The sequence below is a fragment of the Apostichopus japonicus genome, chromosome 12 (genome assembly GCF_037975245.1).
Source record: "Apostichopus japonicus isolate 1M-3 chromosome 12, ASM3797524v1, whole genome shotgun sequence".
Lineage (NCBI taxonomy): Eukaryota > Metazoa > Echinodermata > Holothuroidea > Aspidochirotida > Stichopodidae > Apostichopus > Apostichopus japonicus.
In genome coordinates this window covers 24,064,714-24,083,356 of record NC_092572.1, presented here as the reverse complement: position 1 = coordinate 24,083,356, position 18,643 = coordinate 24,064,714, and the positions used below count along the sequence as shown (strand labels likewise).

Below are 18,643 nucleotides of genomic sequence, written 5' to 3'. Positions count from 1 at the left end.
AATAAAGTAACTAAAAATAACCTATAACATTACATGACCTTGAACATACACCAAACTACGTCTCACGTTAAGATTTAACTGGGAATATCCTCATTTTCACCGTCAACACGTAAGGACAGCACAGACGAACCACAATTCCAAATCATCCTTCAATCTTAAATTCTCAAAAGCTCTTACTCACAACAATTCAAATCTGGGATGGAAATCCTGAAGCACGACCATAGTTAATAAACAAATAAAGTGCATTGCCAGGTTTGGTACTTACTCTTAGGTGGCGTACGATTGGGTTGATATTTAGCAGTAAATTCAACATTTTCCCGACTGATTAAGCTGGGGATCTGAACCTTTATAGATATGACCAGAGGCAAATCTAGCATTTTCTTAAAAGAAGAGAGTGTTGCACTGGTGTCATTGAAGCTTTCTCCTATGTTGGGGGAGGGGGGGGGGGGGGGGGAGGGGTGAGTTGGGTTCCTCCCGCTCGACAAATATTAGACGTGAAATGATGTATTTTGAGGCATATTTAGAATTTAAATTAGATCTATACAAGTAGCCCTGAACTCAAACTTTTGTACCTTATTGCAGTGGTGTGCAAAACATTCTCCTACTGAAGCACCCCCACCCCCCGATTATCACTAAAGGTGGGTACAACTCACCCCTCCCGATGTGATCAGAGTGCAACATGCCCGATCGAGCCTTCAGGCTAGCACACACTATCAAACAAAACAGACTTTTAATTACTATTAGGCCTATTTTATTTTATGTTGGTAAGCAGACAAGCAACATATTTAGCATGGAAGCCATAGTTCTTGGATAAATAAATACTTCGGAGGCTGCTCCGGACCTGGCAAACCCACCATCCCGGGAAGAAACCACAAGCTCCCACTTGCACACGCCACTTTTTTATAGTCTTCCTAGACCGTGCGGCGTTTCTCTCGGTTTTAATCGTATAATATTGCATCACACTTAAAGGATTCCGTACATTTTAGACACACCTACTTTCTTTTTTTCTTTTTTTTTATTTGCGGTATATTTATCGTGTTGTGATTGGCTTACTTATGCGTCGCGTTATCGATATCAAATATGTAAACCCAAGCCACTGCCACGTCAATCTCACATAATCATAGCCAACGACTCCGCTGAATTCACAACTAATATTTCATATTTATTACATTCCATGTCTGCGTATATATCGGCGAGTCCGACATAACTGATCAAACATCCTCTGTGGGCTACGTGCAATAGCTAAAAGGATTACTTACTGCACAAAGGAAAGCAATATTTCTATTTCGTTTCACTGATGTGAGGTAAACTATATTGTTTCTTGTGAAGTATCTTTAAGTCCTGCTTCATTTCAGTCTTTGTAAATCAAAGGTTTCGGTTTACTACATCCAACAACGTACCGCGTTACTGTCCATACAGCGGTAAGTAGGCTACCATCTGGTTTTCACTCTCAGTTAAAATATGTTTCATTGTATCCGTTTCGATATCACCCCGTATTCCTCCATACTGAATCCCTCTCCCTTCACCCCACCCCGACAGCCACATTTATATAGTCCCTCTTAAGAAGTATTCTGAGAAAGGCTCTTGAAATCCCCTCCTCCCCCCCCCCCCCCCCCCCGCCTTCACACACCTCTGCATAAAAATATAATATTATACTTTACCAATTCATCTTCCTTGCATGTAAAAACTAGGACAGCATGCAGATACTTGAAGTGCCATCAATTTTATATCGCATCATCGCCTTATGTAATAATAATACTGACAACAGTGGGGAAAACCACTTTTCCCCCTTAATTCTGTCGCTTTTTTTAGAACAAAAGTATGGCATTTCCGAACATGAACAAGTCAAGTAATTGGTAACAATGTAGCCTACTGATGGCTTATATGCAAACTGTGAATGTACAATACGCCCCGACTTCAAGCAAAGCTACACGGATATAACAATCACATAGGCCTATATGTATGCACGGTATAGGCTAGATGTATGAATCATTGCCTCCAACGGAAGGTTAGTGTTATAACCTTGTTAGACCTAACGAGAATATAAAACACCATCTATAAAGATAAACTTGAAGTTCGAGTACAATATCATATGCGTCGTACGTGTAATATTCTTGATGATAATTATACAAGAGATGATTCGAAGAGGAGTTGTTATGGCTTTGACTTCTGTATTCAGAGTGTCTCATTATACACACTCATTGTTCTTAACTACTTCTACTAACATGCGTCATATACAAACATTCCTAAGAGTGACCACAGCCCCATGCTTCTTAGGGTAGGTTGGTGGTTACAACAGGACATATTGTGGTTGCTAAAGGGTGGTGTAAAATACAATACTGTAGAATGAGTACAATATGTTACATCTCCCTTTTTTTCAGTTAAAATAAATTTAAGGATGTGGATGAGAAACAATTTACTTATCCAGAAATATACTTGAATGATAATGACCTAACACTGCATAACTGTAAACTCAATCTCTAGCAAAGATTCGACTACTGGTTCTAAGTTACCAAATGACTTCCGCTTCACTACCAAAATAATTAAATTCCTTTGGTCACATTTCATAGTCACTGTGCCAACGTGGTTTTGTCTTTGCTCTAATACTTCTTCGAAAATCAGTGTTCGTGGTTTGGTCCTCTGAAGAGGTTTGTTCATTGTCAGAATTAACTATGTCATTGTCGTCATGTCTGTCATAACTAAATGTTTCACCAGTTTTAAGTAAATGTTTGCGGTTGCGTCTATACTGTACACCTTCAGCTGTCTCTACATAGTATGATCTGGGCTGCTCAGCCTTAGATACAATAGTGGCTGGTTTCCAACCTTTGTCAGTCTGTAGGCGAATATTATCTCCTGGTTGCAGTTCTGGTAATTTCTTTGTCTGTCGGTCGTAATATGTTTTTTGTGTTTGTCTCTTCTCTACCAGTCTTTTGTGTACTGTCTCTGGCTTCAGTATTTTCGGCTTGAGTAAATGCTCAGTAGTTGGAAGTAGGGTATTTGTCCTTCGTCCAAAAAGTCGTTGTACAGGTGATCCGAGAATATTATCTCTTGGTGTATTCCTGTAGTCTAATAAAGCTAGGTATGGATCTTGTCCACTCTCCTTTGCCTTCATTAGCAAAGCCTTTGCAATCTGCACCCCTTTCTCTGCCATGCCATTAGACTGAGGATGGTATGGACTAGACGTAATATGATGAAATTTATAAAGTTTCGAAAAACTGTCAAATTGCCAACTTTTGAATTGGGGTCCATTATCTGTGATAAGGACATCTGGAATACCATGGCGTGCAAATTGTGATTTACAATGTACTATAACAGTTTCACTCTTAGTACTAGGTAAATGTGAAATTTCAAAGTACCCAGAGAAATAATCAATTAAAATCAAATAGTTATTTCTATTCCACTCAAAGAAATCAGCACCCAGCTTCTGCCAAGGTCTTTGAGGAATCTCATGAGATTGTAGAGGTTCTTTTTGATTCTGCCTCCTGTGTGTGTTACAGATGGAACACTTTGAAATTAAATCTTCAATTTCAGCACTCATTTGAGGCCAAAACATAATGTCCCTTGCTCTTCGTTTACATTTTTCAACACCAAGGTGAGCATTGTGGACTTGAATTAAAATACTGGATCTTAGTGTAGTTGGAATAATTAACTTGTCCCCTCTAAACAATAGACCATCACTTACAGTGATTTCATGTTTATAATTCCAGTACGGTTTTGCACCTATAGGGACGTCTGTCCTTGAACTAGGCCATCCTTTCCTGGTTAGCTCAATCAGCTCTCCCAAGGCTTCATCACCACTTGTAGCATGCAAAATTTCACTCATTTTGGTTTTAGAAATTGGCAGCATTTCAAGTCGAGCTACCTCAAATTCCTTTTCACCCAAATTGTCTGCTTCTTGTTTTAAACTTGCTCTAGACAATGTGTCAGCAATAAATAACTCTGCCCCTGGTCGGTATTGTACACTTAGGGGGTATTTCTGTACTTTCATTAACATTTGCTGAAGTCGATGTGGAGTTTGATACAAGGGTTTCTTAAAAATTGGTTCTAATGGTTTGTGATCTGTTTCAACATGAATTGATTTCTGACCATACAGGTACTCATGAAAACGCTCACAACCAAACACAATGGCCAGCATTTCTTTTTCGATTTGGGCGTAATTTTGCTGACTCTTAGTCAATGATTTAGAAGCATACGCTACTGGGGACCCTTCTTGTAGAATTACTGCTCCGACACCGAGGCTACTAGAATCTACTGATAGGGTTACTTCTTTTGTGACATCAAACAATTTTAGAACAGGGGCCTGCGTAATCTTTTCTTTAAGCCTTTGAAAACTCTTTTGTTGAGCATCTCCCCATTCCCAGTGCACACCTTTCTCAAGAAGTGCCCTTAAGGGTGCACTCTCTGTAGACAAATTTGGGATAAATTTTGCTAAATAGGTAATTACACCCATAAACCTTTGTAACCCTTCCTTATCTTCTGGGGACTTCATTTCTGTGACAGCTCTGACCTTCTCTGGGTCAACCTTGAGCCCACTCTCACTTAACACATGACCTAGATAGGTAATTTCAGATTTTCTTATCTGACATTTACTTTTGTTCAGTTTGACTTTTCTAAGTCGGCTTCTCTCCAAAACATTACGTAACCGCTGGTCATGCTCTGCTACCGTCTCTCCCCAGATTAGAATGTCGTCTGCTACGATTTCAACTCCTTCAATACTTTCATACACCTGGCTCATAACATCTTGGAAAACTTCCGGAGCTGAACAAATTCCAAACGGCAGCCTATTAAATTTAAATCGTCCAAATGGAGTATTAAATGTGCAGAACTTTGAACTTTCTTTGTCAAGTTTGATCTGCCAGAAACCTGAGCTTGCGTCCAAAACTGAAAATACTTTCGCTTTTGGCATTCCCGATACCACCTCTTCAATAGTGCGCATAGGAAAATGTTCCCTGCTGATCGCTTTGTTCAAGTCTCTGGGGTCGATGCAAATGCGGGTTTTGTTTGGTTTAATGACGGTCACCATACTATTCACCCACTGTGTTGGCTCATGCACTCGCTCAATTACATTAAGCTTTTCCATTCTCTCAAGTTCCTTTTGAACTCTGTCCCGAAGAGCTACGGGCAATTTTCGGGGCGGGTGAATGACTGGTGGAACATTAGGATCTACTGTTATATGATGCGTCACATCTGTGATTTCGCCTAATCCTTCGAAAACATCCTTGTATTCATCCAGGATGTCTGACTTTTGTTCTTCCTTTGTGGTGAAGACACGTTTGATGAGCTCTAAATTTTGACTGCTCTCCAGCCCTAACAAACATTGTGGTGAACCATCTACTACTTGGAAATCTAGCACATGGTAGCGGTCCTTATACTCGCAAAGTAAGTTAATGCGTCCAAGGGGACTCAATCTTTGTCCTCCATAACCCACAAGTTTTGTTCCGCTTTTAGTCAGAGGTTGTTTTGTGACACGTTGGTATGTGGCATAATTAATGACATTGCACTCTGCTCCAGTGTCAATTGTGAATAGCACTGGCTTATCCTCAAGCTTGAGTGTCACTTCCCATTTTTCTTTGTTTGTGATGGAATCGTTCTTTGTCATTCCAATAAAAAACTCATCAATTTCTGGGTCAGAATCTGAATCTCTCCCCTGGGATTTGACTACTCTGACTTCTTTTGGTTTTTGCTTTGGTGCATTTTCTTGCTTGCTTCTACAAACTACTGCAAAATGATTCAGTTTTCCGCAGTTTCTACATGATAGCCCTTTAGCTGGACAATCATGATTCTGAGTCCACGCCCTGCCACATTTAAAACATGACTGTGTCAGATTCTGAAACTTTTTGTTTCTTAGTGTATTAGAATTCGCAAAAGTTTTTACCGTTTGCAAGTTCTTTTCTGTGTCCGCTGTGAACGACTTCATTTGGTGCGTTGTAGCTTCACTTGCACGGCAAATGTCCACAGCTTTCTTTAACGTCAGGTCCTCTTCACGGAGAAGACGTCGACGGATCTGGTCATCACAGACCCCGCACACGATCCTGTCACGAATTAATCCTTCTGCTAAGGTTCCAAATTCGCAACTTTTCGATTTGTTACGTAATTCCGTCACATAATGGTCGATGGTCTCATGTTGCTTTTGGTTTGTAGTATTGAATATGTGGCGTTCCCACGTTATGTTCTTCCTGGGCGCACAGTACTCCTCAAATTTCTCCATTACTTTATTAAGTGTCTTTTCATCTCCTGCTTCCTGCCATTGGAATGAGTTGTAAATCTCAACTGCATCCTCCCCAGCAATATGAAGTAACGCTGCGCTCTTTACTTCATCTGTTTTAGCGGCTATACCACTTGCAGAAATGTATAGAAGAAACATTTGCTTCCATTTCCTCCAGTTTTCCGCAAGGTTTCCTTGAAGGCTCAACTCGCCTGGTTGTCTCAGCTGATCCATATTTGCAATTTCCAGTAACAAAATTAGAAAATTCTTAAAATAAGGATAACTTTTTCACTTCTGACACCATGTAATATTCTTGATGATAATTATACAAGAGATGATTCGAAGAGGAGTTGTTATGGCTTTGACTTCTGTATTCAGAGTGTCTCATTATACACACTCATTGTTCTTAACTACTTCTACTAACATGCGTCATATACAAACATTCCTAAGAGTGACCACAGCCCCATGCTTCTTAGGGTAGGTTGGTGGTTACAACAGGACATATTGTGGTTGCTAAAGGGTGGTGTAAAATACAATACTGTAGAATGAGTACAATATGTTACAGTACGTACGTTCTGCATAGGCCTAATGGTTGTTACGGATATATCTATTTTTTAATCGTGGTTACATCTATACTACCATCGTGTGTTACTGTTTTTATGTAAGGTTAGTGAATACCTGCCTTTCGACGCCACAATTTGGTCGACATTATCAGTGACACGACACTTGGAATTTGAACAATCGTTTATGAAATATTGGGACTGCGGGGGACTCAACGAGCGATACCGTTGAGAGTTTAGCCGGATTTGTTATTTAAATGTTCCTTTGTCTGTTCGTTCGTGCTCATTGTGTCCTGTTTCGATATATTTTAGCACACAGGGATTCTCTACGCCCACAGTTCAAAGTTCACGAGCACATTTCATTTCATGTAGTATATAACAATACACAACTTTCAGTATGTACACTGAATAAACTCTACGGTTAACCAAATTTCGACGGTTGAATGGAACAAAAAATCCCCAAGATTGCGCAATACTATTGCGCAACAACGGGGAATCCCTGAGACATATTACTAACGACTTGACAATTGACGTGTACTAATACGATAGCCTAGAAACGACAGATGTTTCGTAAAATATATAGTAAATAATTGGACGATATGCTTCAACAGGTCAGCTAAGTAATAGAAACGTAATCTTACTTCATCCACTAATCATAGTCTCTGTAATTTCTTCAAGCATGTCCACGTTCTACCACCAATTAAAATGTCAATTTGATCATTCAAGAGAGGCGAATATTGTAAGGAGTCGTTTGCATCATCATCTTCATCATTATTGATTTTGCTTTCATTTATAGACTTGTTTACTAACTTTGAAAAATTAAATTCATCATCTTTTCCAACAGATAAAGCAGAAGCTTCGTCTCTTGTCCTCTCAAGTTTTCACCAATCTATAAAACATGGCCGCCATTGTATCTCCTTGGTAAGTAACCATGCAGCCATATTCTGGGTAGTGTCATAGAAACGTGTATCCAACGGTTATGTCCATACTTGGATGTTAGAATGTGACAGATAGAATTTAAATAATCATCTTTAACTGGTAAACAGAGATACAAAATAAATCAAAAACTGACCCGTATCTATGAGAGCAAACAAAATATTGTTCCCAATTTATAAATTGGGAGAGAAGGATATAACTTGTTAAAACATTTTTCACAACAGCAGTACTAATTTCAACTAAAAACCCTGTTCTCAAATAGCCCCCCCCCCTCCGCCCTCCCTCCCTCACGCCCCTCAAAATTACAAGTAGATCCACGATATATGTTCTGAATGTTTTCCACCGATTTTGGATCCTATGCCAGGAACCTATGGTGTGATAATTGCGTAATGTTGCATAGCTCAGGAACTATATATATGTTAGATTCATGTCATATATGATAGTCTGATAGCCAATGAGCTGTAGATGTGCCCTATTGCCCTTTGAAGCAATGTCATAAGTCATACATATTTATGAGTGGGTAATGTAAAAATCTGAAAATTTTGACAGCTACGCATGTTTTCTTTCATATTTGGCCTGTTTATATTGTTAGCATATACGTTAATGTTCACGTTATGAAACTGTTGAAATTAATTGATATGGATGGTAGGCAGGGGCTTAATGTAATTTTTTGGAAACAAGAAAATCTCAGGAACTGTATAATAGATTATATGTCGTATATGATAGTCTGATAGTCAGTGGGCTTTGTATGTGCCCTATTGCTGTTAAAAGTAATGAAATGAAGTAGTGAGTGGTGCATAGGATACGTACATATGTTGAGGTGGCCATATTTGTGTCCTTTCATATTTGCATGCTTGTATTGTCAGTTGCGTCTTGAGCGTATTTGCTTCCAGGTAATTTGATATAGCGCCACCACTTTCACCAACTTTTCCCGCTATGGATTTATTTGTAATCAGAGTAAGTGTGTATAGGGCGCGATTGGAACTATATGGCTTTAAACTGGCCCCGAATATTAGCCTGCCAAAGGTCGGGACTGTCACAAGTTTGATCCTTTACTAGATTCGCTCAGTTGAAGTGAATACTTTAATGAGGGCACTTTCGTACGATTTTTCTTTTCATGAAAATTTGCGATAGTTCTGCGGAAGATTTGATATTTAATTGGAACTGGTCCATTTTGCTACCTACGATTCCATTTGGAAAGAATGATCAAGGATATGTTTCTTGTCATCATACTCTTACTGTCTAGTTCCCTCCACCTGTTCTTTTTTTTTAAATTCGCATTAAAGTTTACTGCAATCTATCCGATAAAGATATAAAGGAAATTTAACATTAATGTGAGCACAACCATGCAAGCATCGATCCATCATAATTATCACAATTGAGTTCAAATTCTCCATGTTTTTACGAGCCATCCCCCCCCCCAAAAAAAATGTTTTCCTTAATATAAACATATCCTATCAAAATTATAAATCTCGATCACACGAGGATATGCTAGCTATACCATCTGCTAAAAAAAAAAATAGAAATGTGCGAATTAAGTGCCGTTAGCTTTTCAAACAATGCAGGCGTTTTGCCAAAGTAATTATCTGCTGATGAATGTCCTCTAAAACGAGGTTTTGTGAGGCTTTCTCTACATTACAATACAGGCTATGCATACTGTATAATTGCTACAATTACCTACATGAAAACTTGCAAATGATGTTGTTTGAAGAATATGTAATAATTTGATCATTGGCGACAATTACTTACCGCAAAATTTCTATCACATATTCCAGAGAACACGAAACCTACAATAGTGTTATAATGTGGTGACATTAATTGTTCGATCGATCAGTATAGTATATATATAGCATAGGCCCACATTTTTGAACAAATGTACTCCATTTGGCCCTCCTGCTTTTTATCGGAAAATAGCACATGCTTTAAGGCCTTCTCACCGCAGTCTATGACCATCAGCTATCACCAGAAACTCCAAAATAATATTTTTTTTTTTCGATTAGACATTAAAATAAGTATATCATCCAAATGATATATCATCCAAATGCCCATACATAGCTTTCAATATATATGCGTGCCTTAACCATAACCGAGAAATTTTCCCTTGATTTTAAAGGATTTAATTGAAGCCTATCTTCACCTTAATGTTTCTTCCACTTGTCAGCTTATTTTCTTTACAGTCCTTTCCAGTAGATCAGTATACTGCCCTCCACTGGTAAAGGAAACTGAACATAATTTAATGGCGTTATAGTGTTTCTAAGTACGTAGCATTCGAGTACGATCCATTTTCCATCCGTTGTTACTTCGTGAACCTGAACTTTATTAGCCAAGATTTACGCTAGAACTACTTGTTACCATGGAGACGCAGGCTTGCGATTGACCTGTATTTGCACTTTTTGTTTTTCCATTGCAGTGTACGTAGCTTTACCATACCAAGATGTACAACAGATAGTGACTGCTGGTGTGTCGCTGGTATTGCAGTACGCGGTAACAAGCTGGCAGTGTGCGGATACAAATACAGGACAGATGATACACCATCATTCATAGACCTGTTTACGTTAAATGATTCTGATTCTTCGTCGCCATTAATGACTCAGACATTAATTGTTCGATTGATCAGTATAGTATATATATAGCATAGGCCCACATTTTTGAACAAATGTACTCCATTTGGCCCTCCTGCTTTTTATCGGAAAATAGCACATGCTTTAAGGCCTTCTCACCGCAGTCTATGACCATCAGCTATCACCAGAAACTCCAAAATAATATTTTTTTTTTTCGATTAGACATTAAAATAAGTATATCATCCAAATGATATATCATCCAAATGCCCATACATAGCTTTCAATATATATGCGTGCCTTAACCATAACCGAGAAATTTTCCCTTGATTTTAAAGGATTTAATTGAAGCCTATCTTCACCTTAATGTTTCTTCCACTTGTCAGCTTATTTTCTTTACAGTCCTTTCCAGTAGATCAGTATACTGCCCTCCACTGGTAAAGGAAACTGAACATAATTTAATGGCGTTATAGTGTTTCTAAGTACGTAGCATTCGAGTACGATCCATTTTCCATCCGTTGTTACTTCGTGAACCTGAACTTTATTAGCCAAGATTTACGCTAGAACTACTTGTTACCATGGAGACGCAGGCTTGCGATTGACCTGTATTTGCACTTTTTGTTTTTCCATTGCAGTGTACGTAGCTTTACCATACCAAGATGTACAACAGATAGTGACTGCTGGTGTGTCGCTGGTATTGCAGTACGCGGTAACAAGCTGGCAGTGTGCGGATACAAATACAGGACAGATGATACACCATCATTCATAGACCTGTTTACGTTAAATGATTCTGATTCTTCGTCGCCATTAATGACTCAGTTGTGCACTAAACTATTCGATCGTTCAAGAAGGCGATATCGCTATGTTTCTATCTTGGATGATTCACATATAGTTACTGTGTACGGTGATCTCGTTCATGTTTATCATATTGAGGCAGACGACAGTGAACCATTACACACAGTCAACCTATTACACGATAGGGAAGCCAAGTGCATGACTGCCAGAGAGGGAGAGATATTTATTGGTTTGTCTTCTAACGAGGTGATTGTGTTTGATTCTAGTTTAAAGAAAATCAAGACAATCACCTTGAAAGGATTAGATAGATATCCTGCAGATATAACAGTTTATGGAGATAATCTGTTTATATCTACAGGCCAGCGGAGAGCTATTACTAGATACAACATGGAGGGAAAGATTGTACATGAGTATAAATCACCAGGCTACTCATCTGCATGGAGTATCACTGTTAGTGGTCTGGTTTATATTTTATGGGATTGGCTCCATGTTGTTGTTTACTCTCTCTCTGACAGTCAACAACTGATGTCATTTGATGTTGATGAATCAAATAGAATCAGGATTGTTGATGTAAACAGGTTGTTAACAGTATGCATGTACACTGGTGAAGTGAGAGAGTACAGTATGGTAAGTACAGCAGGATTATGATAAAAAAAATAGGAATATAATTTAGGTCTAAATTAATCAGCTAGTCAATAAGAGTAGACAAATTTGATATAAGTGAATGTGAACATTTGTTTTCTTAACAATTCTATTGTTTTACAAATTTCGCAAAATTTAATGAAATTCTAATGCAAACAAAAAAAATTAATAAAAAGAAATGGTTAACCTAAATTTCTCAAGTTTTGTGTAACAACTATAGAAGTGAGCAAGAAATTCTCTTAATATTTGAACAACTTAATGTGAACTATTCAGCCGTCTAGAATTAAGAAATTTGGTATAAGTGGATGTGAACTTTTGAGCAGAACACAACTGTTAGTGACATCTTACAAAATTTGCAGGATTTAAGAAAATTTCAGGGCAAAATATTTACATTCAATTTAAAAAATGAGATTGTAGACTATGCACTGTGTGTATGTAGGAGAAATGAAGGCCAAACATAAAAGGCTTCATATTTACTGCAAAAATTTGACTTCTGTTGCAGGTTACTATCAACACCTTTTAGATAAGTACATGCAAAAAAATGTATAGGTAACAACTATTAGTTCCATTTTAAATTTGTTTTACCTGATTTGAGCAAATTCTAGTGCACATTTTTTCTAATTCATATTTCAAAATTTGGTTGCAGAGTACACACACTGTGTGTATGCATTAGAGATCTTAACTAAACAAAACTGACTCCATTGTCTATTCAAAGAAATATGAACTTTTCAGTTGCTGTAGTAACGGTAAATTTGGTACTAGTGGATGCGAAACATTGTGTAGGGTACAACTATTACTGTAATTTTACAATTTTTGGCAGATATCAGAAAACCTCAGTGCAAACTTATACAGCCAGTTTCAAAAGCTATAGATATAGACTATACACTGTGTGCCGGCAAGGAGAAATGACTCCTGTGTTTCAAGCTAATGTAATTTTCTTGTCCTGGCCATTATGACCTGAACATTTAACAATAGGCCTACTTGTAGTATTAATGTACAAATTTTGCACCAGTGAATTCAATTTGGGACAAACTGGTATGTTAATTGTAAGCCTTAGTTGTCTGTCTACATGCGTACTATAATATGGTGGGGTATAACACAGCTTTGCTTGTTTCCTAACTTCACATGCTATGTTTCACTATATATGTATAGTAGTCAATTGTGATTAAATGTAAGTCAAACTAGAGCCAGTCAATAGGATATTTATAGTCTGTAATGCTGGAACTTTGTGGGATCGTACAGGTACACAGTTGCATCTTTTTAGTCACGATGGCGATGTAATAATACCACAATAGACGAGTACCTACATCGACTGTTTGTATATAGTCATTCAGGATGCAATTTCTCTCTTGCAATGACACAAAATACAAGTTGTATTGTTAATTTGTATTGTTTATCCTATGAAGGTACACTTAGGATCAGGAAGTACTGTAATTAAGGTTAGTGGGAGCTGCAAGGGTAAGGGATAGACAATAAAGTCGTCTTAAATCATTGATTCTTAGTGGTGTGACTTGTTCTGGTAAGGAATCTGAAGAGAAAAATAGACTATGTGAGATTCATAATGTGTATTATATTATATACATTTTTGGTTACAATGCCAAATGTGTATGTGCGTATGTACTATATGTGCGTGTGTGTGTGCATGTGACGGCTTGCTCGTAAACAAGATATCTCAAATTGAGTAAATGTCATGCTTGGTAGGTAGATGTCCCATGATTAGTAAATGTGCCCTATTGTCTTGATTGGGTGGGCCTTAATATGATATTTTTAAAATGTCAATATCTCTGCAACCGAATGACTAATTTAATTTATGCATAGTATGATAATGTAAGTAACATGTCTCTTTGCAACAAGTACGTTTACCTCAAAAATATTCATGCATGGGTAGGGCCTAATGGGAATTCGTGGAAAGAGGATTGTATACATGATACCTCAACAAACACAAGTAGAATCACAGTCTACTTGGTAGATACACGTCCCATGGTTTGTAGATGTGCCGTATTGTGTTTTGTTCCCATCTCTTGAATATGAAGGAGTTGGTGGGGCTAACCATAAAGTTCGTAAAATATTAATATCTCCTCAACCATATGTCTGATTTAATTTATTCATAGTAGCATGTTGTAACTACACGGTAAATACATGTTCTTTGCAACAATAATGTTTACCTTATTAAGATTCATAAATGAGTGGCCTGGGGCTTAATGGAAATTGGTCAAACATGGCTTGTAAACACAGATGCCCTATCATGAGTACAGTAGATGTGCCCTATAGTGTGTGGTTTTCATCTCATGAATATTAATGAGTGGGCGTGACTTACCATAAAATTCGTAAAATTTCTATATCTCTTTAACCAGATGTGTGATTTAATTTGTTGTTGGTATTGTGATGTAACTAGAAAGTCCATGTTCTCTTCAACGATAAGTTTTCCACATTAATATTCATTGTGGGTACGGTTTAACGGGAAATCGTCAAAAACAGTTGTAAACATGATATCTCAACAGACACAGGTTGAATCAATGTCATACTTGGTAGGTAGATCCAGCTTGGTGGGTGCAATAACCCTATGGCAATTGGTAGAGGTCAAAGGTCACATGAGGTCAACAGGTGTCAAAGTCTGAAAGCCTTTTCAACTTGATACCTCCAAAATTAAAGCTACAACAATCTGTGAATTATCTTATGATACATATGATTTTTTTTGGTGAACATACTTTAGTCAAGTTCAGTTTAGTTTCGTGAAGGGGCTCTATAGGACTTAAACAAAACATACAATCATCCAGGAAATGAAACCTGCTTCAGAGTGTTGCTTTAAATGTGCACTCAACTGCTCTTCTGAGTTATCACCCTCTGAGCTTCAAGGGGTCAACAGGTTATCTCAAATGGTTGGAAATTTTCCTCTGTGATTTATAGATATTTCAGATAACTCTCATACATTAAAGACCAACTATGGAGACTTTTCGATGAACATGAAATCCCACCATTTTGCATGTATGTAATCCTTAACACACTCCAATTGCATTGCTGTTATTAACTTTACCAATTTCGAACATTAAATACGTGAAAAATGGGGAAAAAATCAGCTCTTTATGAAACCTATTTCAGACATTCCTGAAACATTCCGAAGACATCAGGTGACCCTGTGACGTCACTGTTTGTATACCTCACTCATAACAATACTTTTAGTGTGTACAGTTGTGTACTTGAACTGCCAAAAACATCAACGATATTACTCCTTTTCCCCCGAAATGCCACAATTCTGTATTGTTGGAGGTTGCAGTTATACCTCATCCAACAAAAGCATCAGCTTTTTAAGATTTCCGAGTAAAAGAACCGACGTAAAACGCTGCGGACTTTGGATCAATTTTTTTAGATCCACGCGGAAAGATTTTTCAGCACCCGGAGTATCTCATGCCCATGAGTCCACATACATGACACTGCCTCTGTGTATGCTGCAAATGTCTCATTCTGCGAAAATTATATACCGTCGACAGCTGTTTTCGACAATGGTCGGACATAGCTAATGTGAAACAGACCATAAACAAGCTCTGGACGTCCTTACATGTAACATTATATCACGCAATTGACAGTATAATATTTACTGTAAGAGATGACCGTGTATATAAAATGCCTATAGGGTTAGTACATGTAGGGAGTTGGCTCAAAGCATGTGTAAATAGTCATGTTAGGATTTCATCGCATTTATATATTTCCTTTGTCGTATTCCAGTATCGTGAGTTTGTGATACATTGTGTTATATATTGTCCGTTATGTTAATTCCGGCATCTGCATGGTCCAAGGAGTTGAATAAAAACGGTTCTATGTAGCGATCAGATGTTTTATTTCGTTAGTGACTGTCTTGTGATTGTGGGATGTAACTGGTCCAGGCCTGTTTCAACTAGACCTAATTTTATGGAATTACACAGAGTCACGGTAGTATTTCGCCCAGGATTGAACGAGAAACGTGGATTTGGATATTCACTGCTAAATTTTGTTTATTGAAAGGATATATACTTGTTCTGTGTTTGTACTTTCGGATATTACAACGAGTAAGTACTATGTTCAGCTGAAGCTTAGTCATGTATATGCTACCCTGGTTTGATTCGGGTCAGCGTCTTCTCGAAGTTGTTCGATTATGTTTAGTGTCTTTTTGGTAATTTGTTGACAGTAACATAAGCCATTTCCCGTCACATATCACGCATGAGGCATCTTTTAGGTCTATTCTTCTGTTCAGTTTACGGTATCTTGCGATCAAATTGTATTACGGAATCGCTTGCATGTTCTACAGTATATTGTACCGTACGGACCTATTGACGCTCCACTTTGTAAAAGATGCTTATGTAGCCGGTCAAAAACACAGTGACCAGGCGTAAATATATTTTTAGGTTTGGGAAGATTACAAGTGGCACCTCCAAATTAGGGTAGGGCCGGTTTACTCTGAGATCGTGGTGACATCTTAAAAAGGCGGAATGCTCACACAAAAACAAACAAATAAAGGTAAAATGGTGTGTTTACGATGCACATGGACGTTGTATTAATATCAATGGGGTTGCTTAAACTTAATGTGAAATTATATACAGTAAATGGGTGTAACTTACATATCTCGGAACTCTTACTTCTTATAACGACTCCACTGAATTTAATGGAAAAATAATACTTATCAGTCCCAACGAAAATAATAACAAAATCGCGGCGCGGGTCGACCGAATACAATTTGAGAACGAAATTGTCTCCTTGGGGAACTTCTAGGGCGGTTCACTTAGTTGGGGACGTCTCTGGATTGGGTGGTTCTCTGGACAGCTCGCGGCTCGGCGAAATAACCTCTTGGGCGTCTCAGCTTGGGGCGTCTCTAGGAGGACTGTTCATCACTCAGGTGGACCATCGCAGGGATACACTTCCGAATCCAAACAAGGACGTAGAATTAAAACATTATATTTCCATCACAACAGAAAATCAGCACAACAAATAATAGGGTTGCCAGATATTAGCACAGGATGAAATATAGTTCTGCCTCCATTGGTACAGCTTCGGGTGATATAAACTTTTATTAAATATGAAATTTCCTTGTACTGTAAAACAGTTCCAGATGTTTACTCAAATAGAATATCCATTTGTAGAACAAGCTCCAGGTATTCACTAAACTTCTATAAAAACTCCATGGGTAAATAGCTTCAAGTGTCCATTTAACTTCTAATTAATTTAATACTGGTCCTCCACTCTATTACTGGTGAAGTAAGTCTAAGAAAATAATTATGATCTCGTGCCCAGCCATTTCAAACTCAATCCTTCCCCTCTTCTTCTCTAACTATTACAAACTCAATCCTTCCCCTCTTCTCCTGTAAACTACTGTCAACTTAACTTGGCGTCCGCGTCTTTTCTTACTTTCCCCCTACCATGCTACCCTATTCACTCCATCCCATAATAATAAGAATACATCCCATAATAATAAGAATACATCCCATAATAATAGTACGAGGCAACTCACACATGACCACCTTAAACCAATTAAACACAAAGGTTGGTTCATTGAATATTCATGATTTAGCCTTTGTCTCAACCTCCCCCCTCCTACTCTAGACCGGCTTGCCCTCCACTTCCTGATATTCGAGGTCCAGTGAGCAAACAGCTGTCAATTAACACTTGATATATAATTTACCAGACACATTACTTAATTTATGGTGTCCTTTTGGTACATTTAAAATAATCATCTACCACCAAAACATTCCTATTTAACCCGCAGTTCTGAAAAGGGATAGACTCTTGGAGCCACTCATATATTCCTAGAAAATAGGACCACGCAAAACAATTACTTAACTTAAGAAAAAGACAGGTCGCACAGGGCCACCCCCACTAACTGTTGCCATGTATTAGTTAGCAATAAAAGTGAAAATTAAGGGAACTTATAAATCTACCAAGTAAAGTTTATTCATTGTCAAATGAATAGAAACAAACAAACAAAAGAAAATGATTAAATGAATAAAAACAAAAGTAGGAAAATAAAAGAAAATGATAACTATACATTACATTAACCAGGTTATGCTCTGGTTACACTTCCATTTGAGTGGAAATTTTGCTAATAAAATAACCAATTAAACTAAATTTTCTTCTCAAAATTGTCTTAAAACTATTGTTTAACCTTCATGTGTTCTTGTTTTAAGCTAACAGCTTTTCAAATGCTCAAAATTGAAAGTCAAATACAGTACAATTGTTCGCTATCTGTGTATAAACAGTGCCTATATCAGCGTTTGATTTTCGCGGTATACAAACAATGACGTCACACGGTGACCAGAGGCTCCTTTGGGTCAATCTCTGTTTTCAGACATTCCAGAGGTTCATGTAACGTGACTACCCAAAATGTCCATTTTCGTGGTCGTTTTTTGATGGGTTATAGTAGGTTTTCGAAGTTTATTTTTTACACATGTTGATTATATGTACAGTATGTAAACTCCCAAATTAATGGAAAATCCCCCCAAAAAAATTGTCTCCATAGTTGGTTAACAGTTATTAAAAGTGATATCAAAATTGGTAAAGAAAATGCCCTTAATTCATACATCTACATATATATTTCACATAGATAGACTGTTCTTCCTGGATACTGAAACATTTGGAATAGAAATAATATTTCTTTAAATCCTTACAATTTAACTCACTTATAAGTTCTACATAAGTCAGATAGTTATTTTTAATTTTGAGCACATTGTATGGCAAGGAATCACAAAGCCAACTGGCTTTCTGGTTATACTATATCACTAAATACACTATGTCAACATGATAACTGATTCCTGAAACCTTCCTTTATATGTTGCAGCATTAGTCAATAGATAATCCCTCTTCATTTTGGTGTGCACAATTTCATGAATATTAACATCATACATGTATGGCTTACCACTCTTTGAATATGTTTGGGCATCGGAACCACTTAATGTTTTCTTGTTCTGGTTCTCTTTCTTGAA

General features: G+C 37.6%; 2 protein-coding genes and 1 long non-coding RNA gene across 3 annotated transcripts in view; 2 read left to right on the top strand and 1 right to left on the bottom strand.

The window, feature by feature from the left end:
* The first annotated feature begins 1,087 nt into the window (after nucleotides 1-1,087).
* LOC139976951 (uncharacterized) overlaps nucleotides 1,088-18,643 on the top strand; it is a 90,885-nt gene continuing 73,329 nt past the window's right edge. The window contains exon 1 of the transcript XR_011796333.1: nucleotides 1,088-1,371. The gene's annotated coding sequence lies outside the window, so the exon portion shown is untranslated. The remainder of the gene's footprint in view (nucleotides 1,372-18,643) is intronic.
* LOC139976952 (uncharacterized) overlaps nucleotides 1,281-18,643 on the top strand; it is a 44,639-nt gene continuing 27,276 nt past the window's right edge. Inside the window, exons 1-3 of the mRNA XM_071985858.1 lie at nucleotides 1,281-1,421; nucleotides 7,610-7,686; nucleotides 10,112-11,681. Of these exons, the coding sequence (XP_071841959.1) occupies nucleotides 11,070-11,681 (612 nt within the window). The 5' untranslated portion in view covers nucleotides 1,281-1,421; nucleotides 7,610-7,686; nucleotides 10,112-11,069. The remainder of the gene's footprint in view (nucleotides 1,422-7,609; nucleotides 7,687-10,111; nucleotides 11,682-18,643) is intronic.
* Nucleotides 11,871-18,639, bottom strand: LOC139976968 (uncharacterized). The gene is made up of 2 exons (XR_011796350.1): nucleotides 12,213-18,639; nucleotides 11,871-11,932 (listed from the first exon to the last, which is right to left on the bottom strand). It is a non-coding gene; the product is annotated as an uncharacterized lncRNA (long non-coding RNA).